The sequence below is a fragment of the Tribolium madens genome, unplaced genomic scaffold, assembly GCF_015345945.1.
Source record: "Tribolium madens isolate multiple individuals breed KSU strain unplaced genomic scaffold, Tmad_KSU_1.1 Scaffold_20;HRSCAF=117;Tcas5.2_LG4, whole genome shotgun sequence".
Lineage (NCBI taxonomy): Eukaryota > Metazoa > Arthropoda > Insecta > Coleoptera > Tenebrionidae > Tribolium > Tribolium madens.
In genome coordinates this window covers 2031558-2053673 of record NW_025400985.1, presented here as the reverse complement: position 1 = coordinate 2053673, position 22116 = coordinate 2031558, and the positions used below count along the sequence as shown (strand labels likewise).

The window sequence follows — 22116 nt, the reverse complement described above, 5'->3', positions numbered from 1 at the left end:
TAGACCTTTTTTTGGAGATTTAAATGTTTATATATTTTTTAATTCAGTTTTGTTGCACACAAGTGCCTAAAATTTTTAGTAAGTTTTTAAAACTGATTTTGAATTTTAAATAATCAATAAAATTTGGAGTTCCTGTAATAACACTACTCAACAATTTTTTTTTTAATGTGATTGATCTATTGACACGTGTATCAGGGTACATTAATATCCCTAATTACGAATTCTCCATCACGTACAGATTTTAAGTTACAGGAAAATAGTTTTCTCAAATTTTATCGTAAAAATTGTTCATTTCAAATAGAAATTAATTAAATAGACGACGAAAGAAATTAATTTATTCACTAAACAAGAACAATGTTGAAAGATGTATAAGATTCTAACATAATTCTGTTGTAGATGAGTTTTTTGCAAAAGCTGACATTCTTTTGTAGGATGTTTTAACTTCCCTTATTAGGAACCAGCAGTATCCCCCATCATAGCTGGAACCCATGTCCCTTGGTACCTCTTTTCCATCGTCAAATATCCTGGTGGAACCTTTCCCCTTGCTCGTAAAGGTACCCAAATTTGGTGAAAATAATTTAAATGAGAATGGAAAAAATAAATTTTAAGTGTTTCGTTTTTCGACGATTTTGTCGAACATACTTACATATGATATCTTAAAATGCCTAACTTTAAAATCTGACCTGCTATGGAATTTTTTTATCATTTTTGAGTATAGCACATAGAATTGAACAAAAAATAACTGTTTTCTTCTCAGTCACAAAATGCTTGTTGGCTAGTGTAATTATTATTTTGTCGTTTAACTTCTTATTTAATTTTTTTTTACTAAGCTACGTTACTAGAAAATTGAAACTCCAAAACTGCATAAAACGCATTTTCTCAAAACTAAAATTGCCAACCCGAGAAAGTCTGAAGGAGTGTGGTTTAAATCTAAAGTCCGTTGTTGGCGCTAACAATATTAGGAACCCTGTCCTAATTGCGACAGTAACTCAAACTCCTTTCCCTACCCACGCAGTGGTTTCGTTCGACACGCAGCCATAGTGTAAACAATTAAGTTTTTTATGTGAAACGAAGGGATTGAATGGAAAGCGTTAGTGTATTAAGTAAATGGGTCTTTGTAATGTAACGCCGGATTCTCGGAAGTTTATGCAAGCATGAGTTCCAGATGAACAGTTTCAATACCCAATTGTAAAGTTTCCATGAGTTTTTGATGGTAAATGACAGGATTTGGATTTGCAATGAATTTTCAATAAAGAAATCGGGAATTCATTTATTGTTAAAACGCCGATAGCGGTGCGGGCCTACAACAAGTCGGTTATTCCTCCGGGACATTTCCCAATCCTGGAATGTTAGCTTATTTCCGGAGCCATTCTGTACCACTCCGGTTCCGGAGTAGGAGCAGCAATTTTCTTAAATGTAATTACAGCGCGGCTGAGAGCTAAACCGATCGAGACAGGGCCTCGTCGACTAATTTAAGCTCTCTCCTTAAACTACTTTATTTGTTTTCTATTTTTCGCCGGATTATACAAGGCGACAAAAAAAAAGTCATGTCGTCACAACTTGACAAGTTTTATATCATTTTGTTCGTCTCAGTGAGACAAATCAAATGCACTAAAAAAAATTTAAAAACTCCACACACATTGAACAAAATATTTTTTTTCTAATTTAAATGAATTTAAAATGTTTTAACTTTAAAAAATCATTACTCAATAATTATTAGGCCGATTTCCTTCAAATAAAGACCATTCTAAAGTTATGGCCTTGCTCTTTAGAACGATATAAAATTTCAAATTAAATATTGGCAAACTTTTCGAAGTTCGAAGTAAATGGAAATAATCTAAGAAAAACTCTACGAGTAATTTTTTTTCATCATTACCATCGTGCAGAGCATCTCTTTATTAGTTGTAATCCAAATTTTCAAAAAAATATACCGAGTAGTTTTCAAGATATGATTTTTTGAAGTTATGGTTTGTTAATTAAGCATTGCTCCATATAGGAGAAATGCATGTTAATCTTACTTAAAATTGCATTTTTATAAAAGTATTTGTTTTAAGACTCTTCTTTTGCTTAAAAATGGTCAATTGCATCTTCTTTGTTCTAATTACAATAAACAAAAACTGTTTCTTTACTTAAAACAAATAAAGAGTACCTGCGTACTAATTAAAGCAAATAAAGAGTTTTTTTGTTGTAAAAATGACTGATCATTGAGCAAAGAGGATTTAGAAGTTTAAGGCACGAGTCTTAAATATAAGGGCAAATCTTTTTCAAATCAAATCACTTTCCATTCAGATTTTGACTTGTTCACTTTGTTCTATCTTTCTGAACTTTTTTTGAAAATGTTCTAAGCAAATGCTTTCTCATCACTTTCGAGTGATGTTAAATGCAATAAGTCACCTGATTTATTTTGTTGGTACATTCGACGATTAGCTTCAGTTAGGTAGTAGTTGTTGTGATAATAGTTGCACACGAAGCAACTGACTTATTGCATTCAAAATCAGTAGAAAGTTTTGAAAAATCATTTGCTGAGAACAATTTCAAAAAAAGTTCAGAAAGCTAGAACAAAGTGAACAAGTTGGAATCTGAATGGAATGTCATTTAATTTGAAAAAGATTTGTTCTTATATTTAAAGCTACTGCTTTAAACTTCTAGATCCTTTTTGCACAATAATCAGTGATCATTTTTAGAACATTTTTAGATCATTTGCTTTAATTAGTACGCAGGTACTCTTTGTTTGTTTTAAGTAAAGAAACAGTTTTTTTTTATTCTAATTAGAACAAAGAAGGTGGCAATTGACCATTTTTAAGCAAAAGAAGAGCCTTAAAACAAATACTTTTATAAAAATGCAATTTTAAGTAAGATTAACATGCATTTCTCCTAAATGGCGCAATACCTGAATAGCAAACCTTAACTTCAAAAAATCATATCTTAAAATTACTCGGTATATTATTTTAAAAATTTGGATTCTTACTAATAAAAAGATGCTCTACACGATGGTGACGAAGAAAAAAAAAATACTCGTAGGGTTTTTCTTACATTATTTCGATTTACTTCGAACTTCTTCGAACACTGTTCGAAAAAAAGTTTGCCATTATTCAATTTCAAATTTCATATCATCCTAAAGGGCAAAGCCATCCCTTTAAAATGGTCTTTATTTGAAGGAAATCGGCCTAATAGTTATTGAGTAATGATTTTTTAAAGTTAAAGTATTTTAAATTCATTTAAATTAGAAAAAAAATATTTTGTTCAAAGTGTGTGGACTTTGAAATTTTTTTAGTGCATTTGATTTGTCTTACTGAGACGAACAAAATGATATAAAATTTGTCAAGTTGTCACGACATGACTTTTTTTTGTCGCCTTGTGTAATTTAAGCTCTCTCCTTAAACTACTTTATTTGTTTTCTATTTTTCGCCGGATTAATGGTCTATTTTACATATTCAACAAACTTGGAATTAAACACGATGCTCTCAGCGTAATTAAAGGCGAAATGAAGTCGGCTTACCTACAACCATCATCTCGCGATGTTCAGTGACGGTCTGAAAGAAGGGGGCCTCTCCAGAGACCTCGCATCTGTAAACACCGCTGCTGGAGAGCTCAACGGAAGACAAAACGACAGCAGATTCGCTCGAGTTGTGGATCTGCAAAATATCAAACTTTTCACTCAACACACCAAAGTTTATTCGTTCGCTTAAACAACCAATTTAACTGATAACTTTGATAAAAGCTTTCGGAATATGTAATGCCGGAGCTGTCTGATAAAAGGTCGATATTCAATCTATTTCCAATTTCTGTCAATAGGCTGGCCCCTTGAAACCCCTAGGTGATACATCACTCCTTTCTTGTAAGGTAGTCTACTAAGAAAATTGATTGCGTCATGTTGGAATACTACGGCTTGCATTTATAACATTATATATCCAAACGTCACTCACTAAAAGCTACAGACACCGAAAAAATTCACTCAGAAATTCAGAAAGTGTGCCACGATCACAATGTATCGGAAAATCTACTCGTTACACACACACAAAAAACAAACTTTGACAAATTTTCTAACAAATTTGCTTTCAACAACCTAAATCAATTTTAACACGCTTTGTTGACGTTACATCGTCTGCCACATATTATGTTACCATTACGACAACAGACTAAAAGATTGGAGAAAACAAAACAAACCAACAAGAAATTCCACTCCATCATGAACAGTTTTTAACTCTTATTTTTCAACACTTAAGTAGAAATAGTATATTATTCCGCAAATGAGAACGTGGAAATGGCGATTTCTCTCCAGTTTAATACTAACTATTCTTTTTCTAATATTAAAAAATGACTAATGTTTTTTCTACTTTTTTCTTATTATTATTATTATTATTTTGTGAAGAAAATTGACTAATAATCTGGTGCCTTACTCCCTAGCAAATATAATAAATGAAATACCGATTTTTACTCCTAAAATTACAATTGAATGAACTAAATATTTTGACACATTTATTATTTTCTTACGTTATTTTATAAGTCGATTGAGGGGAAAGTTTTGTATGCATCTCTAGAATAAACATCGTTAATCCCCCAAATAAAAATAAACATTACCTACATGCTCTGTATTAAAGTTGTTGTTTATTCCCTTGATACATAAATAACTATTTTTCATTACAAGTTGTAAAAAATATTTAGTTTGTCGAGAAACTGTAAAATTGTTTTCCTCCCCTAGAAGTCTATAATCGTTCTCATTGTTGATCAAGGCCAATAATAAATTAGAGGTGGGAGGAGGGTATTACATATTTTGTAAAATTTAAAAAAAAAAAACAAAATGTGTCAAAATAGTGTTATTTTTGCATTTCTACCTTGTTTTGAAGTTTATACAAAGTTTTCCTAAAACTGACTGAAAAATTTTCTAATTACACTGTAAAAGATTATTTTAGCTTGTTTTGCTCGATTTCGTTTTTGAACCAGAGACTCATTCACAAAACATGCCTGAAAATTACAAAAAAATCTAAAGTGTACGTTTCATTTAATTTAGCTCGTTTTTGAGTAAAATTCCGTCATAAAATAAGCCAAAAACACGAAATTAGGTCAAAAATGGAGTTAATTTACCTTTTTCAAGTCTTCATAAGCAAAATTTGAAACTAAAATTCTAGTTTTTTGCGAGATTTTGCCAAAACAACTCAAAAAACACCAAATAAAGTCATAATTTTTGTGTGTTTTTTTTTTAACTGTTTTAACACGTTTTTTAGGTAACAATGCAAAATTTTGGTTAAAACAAGCCAGAAAATTACACCAAAAACAGTGTTGCGTTTTTCGAGCTTTTAAGTACGTTGTTTTTGAGCAGATTTGAAGAATTTATGTAAAAAAACATAAACTTTTGACAGTATTAAGAAATTTTAAATCATAGTATAGTGAAAATAGGTGTAAATCTGCCAGCTCGGATCTGGTGAATTTATTTTTTTGAGCTGGCTATACTGACTGCATAATATTATACAGGGTGAATATCAAGTATGGAACCAAGAGGTTTCTTTCTAAATCTCCAGAAAATAATAGTTAATACAAATTAAGGTACCTAATATAAAAAATGTGATCGTATTCAGACAAAATCGCAATTTATGTAAAAAAAAAATTTTTAATCAAATATAAAGTAGACAGTTGTAATTATTAGATAAACTTCATGAGAAAAATGGTTTATACTGGGCTGTCATTTAAAAAAAATTTTTTTGTAAAACTCAAAAACAAAAAGAAATTCAAAAAATTTTATTCTTGATAAAACATCATATTTTTATAGTTTTTTTATAGTAGTTTAAGCAAAAAACTTTTGATTCCATACTTTTTTTTCACTTGGTATGCAGAATATTATTATTTAAACTGTTATAAACATAAGTATGAACATAAGTATTTCAAGATAAAATTAATGCAAAATTAAATAAAAAAACTTAATTTTTTTCATTAAAAAGCACCCCTAATTTTTTGTCATTGCAAAACTGTCAAAACACACAATGAATTTATCTCATGTTAAAATACTACCGGTAGTAGACAAATTTTAATAGTTTTTCCCCTTTTCTTTGAATTTCTTTGTTATTTTAATAAATATTTCATATTGTAAAATAATACTTCCAAATTCAACGAATAACTCAGGTAATCACTGTAGGTAATAATAAATTAACAAAAATATTGTTTAAAACACAGTGGAAAAGATTTTTATAGCCTCGCATTTATTATTACACCTCCCGGGTAATAAAAAAAATAAAATTTCTTTTCCATCTTGTGATATACTATCCTAACTTTTCATCTTTTTACTTTTGACTTTGACAAAAAATATGAAATGAGAAACCCACACAAGTTTTTGGTACTATTTGTACACACCAAATATTTAAATGTAAGCAAGAATATGTCGTAAATGCAAAATGACTTCCTTCCTACGAGCATGATATTACGTGTAAATAACTAGGAGCATATCTACATATTTATGCCTTGTCATAATGTAGACATTAAAGTTGCGATTTAATAAATTGTCGATTTAAAATAAGAGCATTAGTATTAGTTTTTTAAAATTCGGAGCCCCTGTAGCGGGGTTAATCGCCCTGTCATGGGAGAAAAATAGTACCCCATTATTTTATTTATAAAACGGTGAAACCTTCTGTTTCATCTGTGTATATTAAGAAGCGTAATTCCTCATACTTTTGGTTGTTTTTTGGTGTTATTTCGTTGCATTATCATATTTTGTAAGGAAGTTGCAGGCAGACGAAGCCATAAATCAAAATTTAGTATAGCGACACGCGAGAAAACACCTCGGCGCGGTAGATAACGAATTCTTGAAATGATTCATTTCCATATAATTAGAATATCCAGCCAATAGTGCACCTCGGATGAAAAATTACATTAAACAAAGGACGGGCATAATGAGATGTCTCTCGGATAGGATGGAAAATTGAAAACTGACACCAACTAAGAAATTTCCCGACGGTGTTTACGCAAAAAATTAAATCGCAAATCTTTTAAATAGGATATTCTTCGCTTCTCCGAGCAGCATTATGATAACACGAGGTTGTTAGAGAGAAATACTGCTTTAATATCTTAGCCTTGCTTGGTGGGCTTGGATAACAATGCATCATATTCATAACGCTCTTCGCGTTGTAAGCACATTACAACTGGCTGTAATGGCCGAGTTCTATTGATATTACCGCTGTTCGAGCTAATGCTGATATTACTGCACTTGGCAATTCCACTTCATGTTACTTCATGTCGTTCGAGTTATGGAACACTCGCAAAACCACGCTTTTATCGCGGCAAGGTCAAAATTCGATTTTCACATTCAAACGATTATAAGATTTTCTCACACAAAATCACGATATGAATAAAAATCACGCCCAAAGGCTTTCCCAAATTCCTGCAAACAATCTCACGAATAGCTACAAACGCCAACTTTGCCCATTGGTGGGATTACATCTAATCCTACAAACATTTCACTAATTTTTCAATCGACTCACACTTGAACTAATTCAAAAACCTTTATTGCATTTTCCGTCATTTCCAGTAACTTTTCTAATAAATAAATTCTATTTACTGTAAAAGTTCTATTTAATAGGTGCTTCTATTTAATAGGCAGGTGATCTAGAAGTGCGCGTAATAGTATATTACATACCGAGGTGGATAATGTTTCATTTCTGCGAAGACAGAAAGTAAAATTTTTTTTTAAAAAGGTTGTGTGGCAAAAAATATCTATTGAAATGAAAGATTCAGACAAAAAAAGTGAGATTAAAAAACGAGGCTAGTAATAGAGGTAGGTAATAGGAAGTCAGTAATGAGGCACTTTCCACCCTTGGTCAAAGTTAGGAACGTCAACATTACATACAGGATGTCCCAGCGAGTTGAAAAAGTCCATTATTATTTTCAAGTATACAGCACATCCCAAAAATAGGTTAAGATACAAACTTGTGTTTTTTTAAATAAAACACTTTTGGATGTAGCCTTTTAACACAATGTTTTACGCTAAACTTTTATTAGTCGATTTCGCTTAGTTTTAGAAATAAGACGTTTTTTTGACAAAAACATGCACTTTTTAAAAATTTATTACACAAAAACTAAGACAGGTAGAACAAATTTTTTCTTACTTCTGCAAAAAAAGTAAAGAATTTAAAGCTGTAGCAATTTTTTAGTGTGGATTTGTAAAGATTAATAAATTAAGAAGTTTGTTAAAAGTTAAATAACTTAAAAAATGTAAATGGAACACCCTATTTTTTATTTTTGCATCTAATAGATTGATAAATTATCTATCTAAAAAAATAAACTTTTAATGTCTAGAATTAATAAATAAAAAATATCTAACATTCAATATTAATTGTAAATACTGAAATTCGAATTATTTCATTGTAAAAATAAAGAATAATGGATTCAGTTTAACACAAATGTGATTATTAAATGGTACTTCTTCCATCTCTTGTGCAACTGTGCACTTTTTGGTTACTGAAACAGTAGTTATTATTTTTTTTTATGTTTAATGTTAAATATCTTTTTTGTTATTGATTATAAACACCTAAAAGTAAATAATTTTAAAAAGACAATTTAATAATCCTTTAAATGCAAAAACAATAAATAGGGTGTTTCGTTTAATTTTTTTAAGTTATTGAACTTTTTAACAAACGCCTTCATTTTTTTTATCTTTGCAAATGCAACACACTAAAAAAATCTTACAATCTTCTTCTTTGCAGTAGTAAAAAAAATATTTCTAGATGTCTTAGTTTTTGTGTAATATTTTTTTAAAAGTGGATGTTTTCGTAAAAAACCGGCTTATTTTTAAAACTAAACAAAATCGACCAATAAAACTTTTAAAAACATTGTCATAAAAATGTACTTCCAAAAACGCTAACAAACATACAGGGTGAATATAAAGTATGGAACCAAGCGGTTTTATTTTTAATCATTTGCCTCCGGAAAATAATAATTAATATAAATTAAAGTAATATAAAAAATGTAATCGTAATTTCAGAACAAAATTTTGTTTTGTTTTTGAGTTATGCGATTTTTTTTATCAAAATTGCAATTTATGTGAAAAATTTTTTTTGAAAAAATTAAAAATAAAGCAGATAGAGTATAGCTTTTATGAGAAAAATGATTTTATAGTGGGTTGCCATTTAAAAAAATTAATTTTTTTGTAGAACTCCAAAATAAAAAGAAATTTCGAAAAATTTTATTCTTGTTAAATTATCACATTTTCATAATAATTTATCACTCATCAATTAGTTTTTTCAAAAAATAAATAGTTTAAGCAAAAAACGTTTGGTTCCATACTTTTTATTCACCTGGTATAGTGTTTCATTAAAAAAAACACAAGTTTGTATTGTAACTTATTTTTGAGACACGTTGTATAGTTGAAAATAATTTTAGGCGATAGACTAGACTATCAATGTCCTATATATATATTTTTTTAATTTCACGATTTAAAGGTCACTAATGAACTTTTTCAACTCGCTGGGACACCTGTATATGATGGTAAATAAATATTGTGCTTATGTAAACTCCACTGTTTTTTTATGGAAAGACTGTGTAAATGGTTGTGGATAATTTAGAAGTGCAAAATAGAGATGTGTTAAATGTGTGAAAATAGAAATGAGTGTCAAAATGCCATCCACAACCTTGTTTCAAAAAAATAGTATATTATGTTATTAGGAGTAAAAGTGATAGATTATCTGGCAAAGCTGAACGTTAATTTCATTCAGCTGCGTCACATAAACTCACTTTTATTCCAAACTATTTAGATCAAAAGTAAAAAGTAACATATGATTAGCAAGTAAATAAACAAAATAATCAGAACACTTTGCAAGTGTTGCAAATGTTCAATTCTTCGAAAGTGTTTAGTGCAGTTAGTAGTGCAAAAATTTTGAATAATGATCTACAAGATACCCTTCAAGAAATTGCTGAATCAGTGAAAGAATCAATAAATAATGTCATGGTAAAAGTGAAAACACTGAAATAAATAAAATTTTTACTCCATGGCTGAAAAGTAAAATTTTTCTCTGGGATACAAAATTGAAGTTGAATTATTTCATTGTGTCCGTAAGTCGATAACGTAAATAAATATGGCAGTGTATGCTTTTTCGATGTGTATTTGTATTGTTAAACACTTTTACCATGTAATATAAATGAGTTTTCTTGCAGGGCAAAACATATTGAAATGCTTGACTAAAATTTATGACGTCTCGTATGAAATATTAATACCGCGTTGATAATGGAACAGTCTAACAAAAAAGATTGACCCTTTCCCATTCTACTTAACTTTTATTTTTGTTACGTTTATATCGTGTAATTCAGTAAACATGGTGTTAGTGGAAATTTATGTAAATTACAAAACTTTTCTGCGGCATAACCAGGTTTCGTGCGATGTAAGTGTTTAATGGCTTGGCGAGTAATATCATAACTTATTAAAATTTCAAGACCCCGGGCAAATTTAAAAAATTGAGCCATAATTTATCAACTCTTCTTGAGTATTATTTGCCAATTGAGACTGTTTGAGGAGGCATTAATGCAAACGACAAACAATAAACAACATACAGAGAAATTGCTTTACTCTTAGAACTTTCTAAGAAGCACCATTAAGATCAATGATGCTGATGCAACGGAATCAAAAACGATCTCACAATATTCTCTTTGCAGGTTTTGCTGAGACACCACCTTTAATAAATAATGTAATTGAAAACGTGTACGAGGATTAATTTGCAAATGCCGTGACTCACGTACAGGGTGTCCCAAATAAAAAAAAATGATATAGGCAATTGATAGGCCCATTTTTAAAATAAAATGTTTTCGTCAAAAAAACAAAATAATTCAAAGGCTAAGCAAAATCGAATAAAAATAAAAAGCTACATCCAGAAGTATTGTAACTTATTTCTGGGGCACGCTGTATAGTTGAAAATAATTTCAGGCGATGCATTAGTATTTATCGATTTTCTATATACATTTTTTTAAATTAAAAAAATTAAATGTCAATAATGAATATTCTGTATAAGGTGACCCATGAAATAATTTATCAATACCGCTTTTTTTGTTTATTAATTCACCTCCGACATTGTTTCTCATCCTCGGTAGAATTGAATTCTGCAAATTACATGCGAACAAACTCAAATTACACACTATACACTAATTGCTTTGAAATCTCCATTTGCGAAAACGTTTGTTTAAAATTACAATTAATTGAAATAAAATTGTCAGTTTCCACGTGCCTTGTTAAACTTTATCAGCACTATGTAACAAATGCTTATTTTTCAACTCGCATTCAACTTTCGGTAAATATAGGATGTGTCTGTCAATCTTCCAAGCCACCAGCGCTGAGGAATTTAAACTTGATTTATAGGCAAACGCTTGTTAAAAATAAAAAGTCGACACTTTTAATGTTGGGAAGTTTTTCATTATTTACTCGGAATAAACGCGTCTCAATCAACTTTGTTGTTTTCATACATTTTTGGGTAAAAAGAATTAGAAAAATAAAAACTGTTTTTTCTCGTTTGTAAGAAATAAATCTGCACCTGAGAGCGACAACAGCCCAATCATTTTTTTTTTAAATATATTGTAGTTTTAAAGTAAATATTTAATTCACCTTCTAATTGAAACAATGCATAAAATTTTGCAATTAGCATTAATTAACAAAATAACAGATGTTAAAATGGGTAATGTTAAAAAGCGACAAAGTAGTAAAAATTCAAGATAATGTACAAATACATATGAAAGACAAATTAGAAGACTTTTTGAACTTTGGTAGCGATTGAAGTATATGATTTTTTTGGATTTAATTAACAGACATAGGAAAATTATATTTTAATACAAATTTCACAGAAAATTTTAAATTTCAAATTAGGAAGAAAAGCAAGAAAATCTTTAAATTTGTCATAATCACTCCTTTAACTTAGAAAGTAACGAAAACCCATCAGTAAATCAAAATACGATAACCGGAGGAAAATCAGGACCAGTGTTGCCAGGTCTGGTAATTTTTATACAAGTTTAATGATTTGGTGAAAACTTTAAAAATTCTAATTTCCGATGATTTTTTAGAAACGTGACTGTAGTTCCAGCAGAAAATTAATGTATTTTGAAATATTTTTTTTCGAGTATTCGCCCAAATATTAGTAAAATTAACTTTTTTAATTAGATTTTTTAATTATTTATGTAATAAATTCAGTCAAGAATGATCACACTGTTTTTTTTTTGTATTTTTTTTTAAAGTTGTTTTAGCCATGTAGACCCTCAAATGCTAAATTTTCTCAAAAACWAGTTGAAAAATCRARAGAGATTTTTTTWWRATGATATTTCACTCAACAAGGTAAAAAAATCGCTAAAATGGGTCAAAAAGTACATTATTTTGAGCGTTTTTGTATGTTTTTAACCAGAAACAGAACTTATTTTGCAAAATTTCGTTAAAAATAAACGAAAATTTATCAAATTAGACCAAAACTAGTGTTATTTTTGCATTTTTACAGTCCTTCAGCACGTTTTTAAAATACATTCAAATTTTTGCTAAAACCGACTAAGAAATTAGCAAATGATTAGATTGAAATTGATATCATTATAGCGTGTCTCGCTCGATTTAGTTCGTATTTGAACCAGAGACTCAATTATTTTGCAGAATATTGGTGAAATTTCACCAGATCTGGTGATTTTTATAACAGTTTAATGATTTGGTGAAAATTTTTGTAAAAGTTCTAATTTCTGATATTTTTTTAGAAACGTGAATGTTGATACAGCAGAAAATTAGTGTATTTTGAAATAATTTTTTTAAATCGAGTATTCGCCCAAATGTTAGTAAAATTAACTTTTTTAATTTGATTTTTTAATTATTTATGTAGTAAATTCAGTCAAGAATGATGACACTATTTTTTTTGTAATTTTTTGAGCATTTTGCACGTTGTTTGAGCCATGCAGACACCCAAATGCTAAATTTTCTCAAAAACAAGTTGAAAAATCGAGAGATAGATTGTTTTTCTAAATAATATTTCACTCAACAAGCTAAAAAAATTGCTAAAATAGGTCAAAAAGTACATTATTTCCAGCGTTTTAGTATGTTTTTAACCAGAAACAGAACTATTTTGCAAAATTTTGTTTAAAACAAACCGAAAATTTATCAAATTAGGCCTAAACTAGTGTTATTTTTGCATTTTTAAAGTGCTTCAGCACACTTTTAAAATACGTACATTCAAATTTTTGCTAAAACTGACTGAAAAATTCCCAAATTAGATTGAAATTTTAGCGTGTCTCGCTCGATTTAGTTTAGAGACTCACTTATTGTGCAGGATATTGTCAAAACATGCTTAAACACAACAAAAATAAATCTAAAAATCTGGTGAAAATAGTATCTGGTAACTTTTCAGCTCAGATCTGGTGAATTTAATTGTTTTGAGCCGACAACACTGATCAGGACTATTACAGAAATCTTCAGCAAAATGCTGAAAATTTTCCGGAAGACAGCTTTACCACTTACTAATTATATTATTAAAAAAATTTCATTATTAAGTTAAGTTAAATGCATTGAACAATAATTTACACCTTGGACTTAATTTATTTTAACTTTTTTGCATATTGAAAAAATATGTTTAGGGCGCTAAAGTATTAAGTCCTTTTAATGTGCAAACTGTGATATCTTTCATTGTTTCTTAAATAACTTACTTCATTATTGTTCTTAAATATGCATGAACATTATATTTCATTATTTTTGTTATACTTTATATCTTTATTTTTGATTTATTTTTTTTCTTTTGTCACATAATTGTTTATTCATTTATTTATGTTTGTTTGTTTGTTTTCTGTTACTGGAATACAACTTGTGTTGTATTCTGTTGAACAATAAATGTATTATTGTTATTAATGCCCTTTATTAATTATATATTGTTAATCTTCTAGATCCACTTACAACAAAATGTTCCGGAACATAATAAACACTCTGAAATGTTAGGTAAAATTGTGACATTGATTTCTAAATGAAAACATTTGTTTTAAATTATTTCTGAAAATTTGGTGTAGTAGCGCGCTACTCCTCATCAAATAATAGCCCAGTTAACCTCATTTACGAAAATTTACATGTAACACATGTGAGTTATTCGAGCAGCGAAATGTGATACGAAAAACATTATCCCGTGTAATTTATTCGGCTTTGAAGAAGATGCAGCAACTACGTTCTAAATTACAATCGTTAAAACCAACCCCGGCATCATCACATGTGAATAAACACAAAGATCTCTTGAAAATTTCAACTCTCGTTATCAATTAAAGCCTTACATCGACCTTGATGCCCGGAAGATGGAAGACTTGAGCAGGTGGCATGTCTCGGGGTACATAGCGATAGAACTCATTGCCGTCCTTATACCACTTTACGGAATATAGGACCTCGTCGTCCAAGTCGAAGTGGCACTCAAGACGGACGTCCTGGTTCCTCACCACAGGACTAGGGACTCGAAGCTCCAGCAAATGCAACGAGAGGCCACCTGGAACACAATTTTGAAATAAAGCCCACATTTTTTCGGTCAATTAAAACACTTTCCGCATCAAATTTCATTCATTCCAAACTATTTCCCAAATTCCGCGTTTTCAACAAACAACAACGTATGGATCAGTGTTTACTCAAACAGAAACGTTAAACACATTTTTTGTAATTCCAAACATCAATCAATTTCTTGTTTATCTTGCTTCACACTAAATTCCTTATTATGCTCAAAAGAATGAGAAAATTAAATCAAATTAATTGTTGGGAGTGGATGGGAATTCGATGCAGTGTTTTAAACCAGACAAAAGCTTTTGATTGAGGCACTCATTAAATTTTTATGTGTAAGTCAACACACAAATGCGGATTTGTGGCGAGTTTGGGGTTTTGCTAAAAAAACTCTTCAACCAGCCGTTTTATTTCCAGAAATATAAACCACTGTAAGCAAATCAAACACAATTATTGAAACGTTGCAAGTAATCGGGTTTTTTGACAAAAATCGAAAGATATAGTAAAATGACTTTTTGGTTCTTAAATTTTAAACGTTTCAGATGAAATGGAGTTTGTACACAATCCTAAAACGCCGGTCCTAAAACTACAAATTTAACCTTTTTTATCCTGAAACCATAATTAATAATTTTTCAGATTTTTTAAACACAAATAATTTATTTATTTTTGTTAAATTCTATTTCGAAATTTGTTATCGCCTTTCTGTTACTTTATATTTTTTCTTCTCTGATTTAAGTAAGTCAAGTTTTGGTAAGACTTTGCAAAACAAGCCTTAAATAGACATTAAGCGAGAAAATGTTTTTTTTTTTTGTAAGAATATGAATAAGAATTGACGTTTTTTTGTCTTAACTTTTCGAACGAAAAGTAAAATTTCATTAAAAAATCTCAATTACTCTGTAATAACTGTTTCACAAAATTTTTGATGTTATTTCGAAAAATTTAACTCGTATTTAAGCAAAATTTCGTCAAAAAAAGCAAATACTTGCACGGTTTTAATATATGAAACTCGTGTTTGTACGAAAAACTTACCCATTTTGCCAAGAAAATCTAAAAATATCGTCAAATCAAAATTAATTTTGAATTGGCCTATTTTGAGTAACTTTGTTTATTTTTAAGCAAGAATCTGTCTTCATCTTTTGAATTTTTTTAGAAAACTATAAACAGAAGACTATGAAAATTAACGTTTTTTTTGTTTTGTTCGATTTTCGAACGAAAAACAACCTTATTTCATTATATTTCATCAAGAAAAGCCATAAATTACTTAATTAGAGTAAAATTGACTTTCTAAATAGTTTTTGAGCCAGAAATAAGACGAATTGGGTCGAAATTCACGTTATTTTGGCTCGTGTTGCTCAACTTAATTAACTTTTACACGAGTAAATCACTTTTTTACAATAACACAAGCCCAAAAATCATCAAAGACCTTAAAAATTAACGTTACTTTGTGATCTAGCTCGCTTATTTTGAGCTAGGAAGCCACTTATTTTCTAAAAATTTGTTAGAAAAATCAAAATTAGCTTTATGTAACTTGTTTCACTCAATTTTAAGTGAGAAAGTTACTAATTTCATAAGATTTTAAAAAAAAATTACAAATAAAATGTTATTTTGGCTTGTTAATTTTCGGGGTTGGAAGAATTGGAAAATTATTTCGTAAAATTTCTTCAAGAAAAGCCAAAAAAAATTATTAAGCCACATTTGACTCAATTTTGAGCATCACTTTGTGAGATTTTGTCAAAACAAACCTTAAAACATTTTTAAGCGAGAAAATGTTTTTTATTCATTCCTCTATGTTAAAATTAAATTTTATCTACTCTTTTCTTCATGTTAAATGAAATGAAATATTCTCCTAGATAATAAAAAATACATTCATTGTTGTATATCTGCGGTTGTTAGGTGCTAACAATCTTTGACATTACATTTCATTGTTGAATTTTACATTCACATTTATGAATATCGACCAAATTCAGTGAGGATTGAATAAAATTTTATATTGTACACGATGATAAAATTTTCATTTTCGTTTCGAGCATATTAGCGTCTCGGCTGACGCCTCGACGCTAAATTGCTCTAATAGATGAAATTCAATTTTATCGTCTATTTTTCTACGAATATGAAAAATTAAGTCAAAATTAACGTTTTCGTGGCTTGTTGTGTTCAACTTTTTGAAGTAAATTTCATCAAAAAATTTCAATTACTTGTAATAGCTTGTTTCAAATAATTTTGTTAAAAGAAACAGCATATTGCTCAAAAACGTTATTTTTGCACGAGGAATACAAAAAATTTCACTCCACATCAGTAGAGATCAAACTTTTTATTTACTTCTCTTAATGATTTTTTTTTCTGTAATTAATTCTTCTTTACCTTATGTGTCATTATTTTTCCTATGTTAACTTACTAGTCCATTTCTTTTGTCCTCTGACTGTCGAAAATAAATTATATATTATTATATTATTTTTGTATTATTTTCGTACCAGCTCACAGCGTTAATGTTTGATGACCAAATTTCCCAGGTTGCAGAGCGAAAGCTTTAACAACCTGTCATTTTTCCATTAATGAAAAAGCCAGGTCTGAAATTTCCTCCCACATACATAATTTACTAAGCGGTGTCATTTGATGTCCGCATTAAACAATTTCAAGCCGATTCTTTTGAACAGTTAAAAATGCAAATTTCGACAAGTACTCAGTTAAATGAATTTCTACAAAAATCGCGCATACATCACAGAAAGAGGAAGTCTTTGAATAGCAACTAGTTTAAGTGGAAGCTCTGAGCTTTTGTGGCAGATATCGCCAAGAAAGTAAATGAAACCAAATCAAATCTCCTTTGTGAAAACGTCATGTCTCTTGCTTTACATTTATTTAGACTTTATTTATTCTTTATCTTTATTCACACTCGAATGCGCAATTCCCGCCCCAATGCGATCTATTTCTGTAAATAAAAACACAACACTTTTTCCTACTAGTTATTAGAGTGTCTTACTTTGAAGGAAAAGGGACAAGGCATTGAGCAGGATAAACTCATGCTGAAAATAGAGTTACGTAAAGAAGGGACCAGTTGTCCCTTTAATCTTCTTCGTTCACTTCCTAGCCCATTTGCATGCTTTAGAATTTACAAGTTGGGATAAAGTACTCAAAATATTTCACAATAATTAATACAACACGTGAAAATTCAATAGTTGTAAATTTTTCTCGGAGAAATCCGTTAGGGAATGCGTCTGGTAACCCTCTACGAACAAATCCGGTTTTATAGGTAACTGTGTAGATTTTATTGCCTAACTTATTGTATTCATTGTTTCTCTTTCCAGCGATAATAAAATCGAACAAAGACTGATGGAGGCCGACTATATATTTGGAATTCAGCTGAAGATAAATGTAAAGCCTTCGATTCAATATGTTTCTCATTGCATAAATGATTCCAAGCTTTGTTCACTTGACTTTTAAAGGAGAAATCAATTTTTGCAACCTAGTTACGGGAAGTCTGGGAGAGATGAACCACATTCTGAAAAACCTGCTACAAATAAATGAAAAGAAAAATGAATAAAACCTATTTTTTGCTAACTGCCTACATGTTTTTTAATTTGTTGTTTTTTCTATATTGTTTATCAAACAAAAGTTATTTCGTCATATTTCTTCACATTCTGATTCAATTTTTAATTAAGATTTTTTTAAATTGCTTTCAAAGGTTTCAATCATGTCAAGATTGTTACACTACAATTTTTGTATTGTACTTTGAGTGAAAGTGATTCCTCGCTTCTTCCATTAATTCAGACTGTAGATAATTTAAAAAATCCTAAATATAACTCCACTGTCTTTAAAACTAAACAATAAAATTCCATATTTTTATGTTTTATTTTGTATTATCCAAATTTTCAAAATTGTTGACAATTTTTCGGTTTGTTTTCAAATTTCTTAAAATAACTGTTTTGGATTTTTTTTCAGTTCTAATAGAAAACCGAGAAGAAGCAATTTCAACAATTCAGAATTAAAATTGTCATTTAGAAACTCTTACAAAATAATCATTTAAAATAAAATTTAAAAAACTAAAGTTGTTTATTAATTATAATTTGACGAAATTAGTAAAAAACGGCTTATTAATTACATTCTTTGAAAAAAAATATTTTGAATAAAACTTGGTCAATTTTGAGACTCTAGGGGAGTTTCTAGTCAACACAATTGGGTCAAATTTCACTTAAATGTTACTAAACACTCAATAAAGCTCCTAGAAAAGTTTCATTAAAATATCTCAAGGTTTTCTTGATTTAAAAGAGGTGTTAAGTGTTAAAACCACTTTTAGTCAATTTTGAGATATTCAAAGAGCTGTAGAAAAGCTGCTAGCCGACAGAAATTATTCAAATTTGGCTCAAAGCTTCTCGAATAGTTGGTAAACCCGTCGAAAAAATTTCATCACAATATTCCAAAACCTACTCGAGTTATTTAACACGGTGCTAAATGCTAGACTTGACTTGGCAATTTTTGGAATTACATTTGACCAAAACGGCTTAAATATGTACAAACTGGGATGAAAATCTGACTCCAGATTAAATACCGATTAAAGTAAACGAATTTGTAACATTCTTTGTTATACTAAATATCTGTTTTGTTTTCCTTTTTTCTTGTATTATTTGAAATTGTTAAAATTTAAATATTCTTAAAATCACACATTATTTTGGTGTAAGTGGGCAAATTATCAAATCGTATTTTTTTGGTTGAAATAATCAAGAGAAAAGTTAAATGATATCGTAAAGTTATTTCTTCATAATATTAAAAAAAATAATTCTCCAGATATTTAATTGATTACATTCTGCCTTCAATTTTAACAGAAAAACTGCGAATCTCGAAAAAAAACTGTAGAAGGTGAAGACAATAATGTTTATACGTCTTACTTCATGTTAAGCTCTTAGGCTATTTTTCTATTTTTTTTTTCAATATTCTTACAAATTTTTAAAGCTTTTAGATTTCTGGTGTGATGTTTAATATGTATTTTTTGTATCATAATTCTTATTACAATGTAAAACAAGACAGAAATAAAAAAGTGTTTTTTTTTTTGTGTAAAACACAAAAATAGTTTCTTTTGTGTAATTTTGACACCAAAATAACCTCATTTAAGTCCACTTGAAATCCCTTGATTAGCGTTTTAAGTTCATTTAGACCTATATTATTATCTTAAAAAAAGAAAGAAAAGTGTGGTTTATTTAATCTCGTTTTATTTGATCTCGTTTAAAATGTATCTAAAATCGATCAAAAGTTACTTCTTCATAATATTAAAAAAAAAAATTTCAAAATATTTTAGAATAATTCTCCAGGTATTTAATTTATTACATTCTGCCTTCAATTTTAACAGAACTTAATTATTGAGATTAAGTACAGACTGACTTAGTAAAATAAGTTTTAAAGATTTGAATTATTTGAAGATTTCTACAGCACTTTTTTTTAATACAATATTTCATTTTTTTCTATTCCCATTAACTCACACTGTAGATAATTAAAAAAATCTTCTCAATATAACTCCATCACCCTTATAAAACACAATGAAATTACAAATTTTTATATTTTATTTTGTATTATCAGAATTTTAATTTTTAAAGTAGTTGCCAATTTTTTCGTTTGTTAATAAAACATAAAATAACAAATGTAGATTAATCCAATTATATCATAGTCAATTTAAGAGAGTAATGATTTTTCAACAATAAAATAATAATAAGTTTTGAAATGTGTAGAAAATAAAAATATATAGGGGGCTCGCGGCTTTGCGGCTCGCCCGAACATAAGTTATTTCTTCATATTTTAATTTTTTGAGCCTCATTTTTTTAGAACGTGTAGTAAATTTATAAAAATCTTATTAATAATTCTAACTGTCCTTAAAACACACAAGTCCAGGAGAGGTGGACCACATCTGAAAAACCTGCTTAAAAATTGTGATCTTTATTCAAACCCCAAATGTTTTTACCACATTCTGATGTGTAAAAGTCCATTTCTCCCGGATTCACCCTAGATTTTAAGCGTGTTTCTCGCCGGTCCGAGATTCGCCGTCATAAATCACAAATTTCACGCAAACGGGAATTTTTATTCAAATTTATTTTAAAGGTAACCAAGATGTAGAGTAGTAAATTGAAGATTTGCGCTCTTGTAAGTTTTTGAAAAAGTCGAAAGATATAAAAATATGTTGTTGTGCAGTCTTAGGGTTGTGTATCGTCAAGGGAATCGGTATTTGATCGTCAATAGAGTCGAACTACGATACATCACCTCCCTCAGTGACAATCCTCGCCTCTATCCCCGTCTATCAGATCCCAATTTAGCCGAATCCCCAAGCAATCAACAGATGACACTGGTTGCCTCGGGGAATTACATAACATCTTTTTATTAATCGATTTTGTTTGGATTACAGCCTTGGGAGCAGCGTTCTGTATTGTTAGATGCTATCTTGGAATCTTATTTTCGAGAAAGGGAGGGGAATTTGAATAATTGGAATAATTCAGTGTGGTGATGTGAAATGAGCAAGAGTGCATCGAGGGAGCAATGTTTCACATAATCAAAAAGACCGTCCGTTTATTTGGCATTAAATTGAATGCGCTCATGTATTTATAAGGACCCAAAACGAAATTCCCGGCCCGAGTTATAAATATAAATGACACAGCAGTCCCACAGAGATCTGCAAGGGATCATTTGCAAAACAAATTAAAGAGTTAACATGATGCAGCACTTTACAGATTAAGTCTGGCCAGTAATGGAGCTGAAGCTCGGTACAGTTGCTGTCATCTTTAATCAGTTTGTTTCTCTACTTTACTCGTCTTCTTTACAAAAATATGAAGAAAACACACTTCATTGACTTGCATTAGAAAAATTAATATAATTTTTTTTTTTAATTTCTCATAATAAAAATATTGTTTTTGTACTTTTTTCTTGATCAAAAATTCTTTATCTATACTTAATTATTTTTTTATTAATACAAATTACTAAGATACATTCCTTAAAAAAAAATAGAGACATTAATTATCAAATACAGTTTAAAAAAATAAGAATATGTAACAGAAAAAAGAATATTAGAAAAGACTAATAATATTTTTTTGAAAACCGAGTAATAGTTTAATTTAAACAAGGTGTCCCAGCAAGTTATTTGGTTAAATTTCATCAAGAAAAGCCACACATTACTCAATTAGAGTAAAATTGACTTTTTAAATACTTTGATTCAAAAAAATTTTTCCATTTTTTTGAGCCAGAAATAAGACGAATTGGGTCGAATTTGACCATATTTTGGCTTGTTTTGCTCAACTTAATTAATTTTTACACGTGAAATCACTTTTTTAAAACAATGCGTTAAAACAAGCACAAAAATCATTAAAATCCTTTAGAATTAACGTTAGTTTGTGATTTAGCTCGCCTATTTTAAGGTAGGAAGTCCCTTGTTTCCTAAAAGTTTGTCAAAAAAATCAAAATTAGCTTTATTTAACTTGTTTCACTCAATTTTAAGCTACAAACTTACTTATTTCATGAGATTTTCTCACAAAAGCCAAATTAGATGTTATTTTTTTGTACAGTTGCTATCATCTTTAATCAGTTTGTTTCTCTATTTTACTAGTTTTCTTTGCTTGGTATCGGGTTTTCATTACAAAAATATGAAGATTGACATTCATTTAAAAAAATTAACATCAATTTTTTTTATTTCTCCT

The 22116-nt window shown here is 29.2% G+C and overlaps 1 protein-coding gene across 3 annotated transcripts in view; it reads right to left on the bottom strand.

Annotated features, from left to right (window-relative positions):
* Nucleotides 1-22116, bottom strand: part of LOC123005483 (cell adhesion molecule 3) — a 198062-nt gene that overhangs the window by 30234 nt on the left and 145712 nt on the right. For 2 of the 3 annotated variants that reach the window (XM_044399264.1, XM_044399266.1), the window contains exons 3-4: nucleotides 14242-14447; nucleotides 3500-3635 (exon numbers count right to left, since the gene is read on the bottom strand). In XM_044399264.1, coding sequence (XP_044255199.1) covers nucleotides 3500-3635; nucleotides 14242-14447 — 342 coding nt within the window. The remainder of the gene's footprint in view (nucleotides 1-3499; nucleotides 3636-14241; nucleotides 14448-22116) is intronic. The other variant, XM_044399267.1, reaches the window with a different exon arrangement.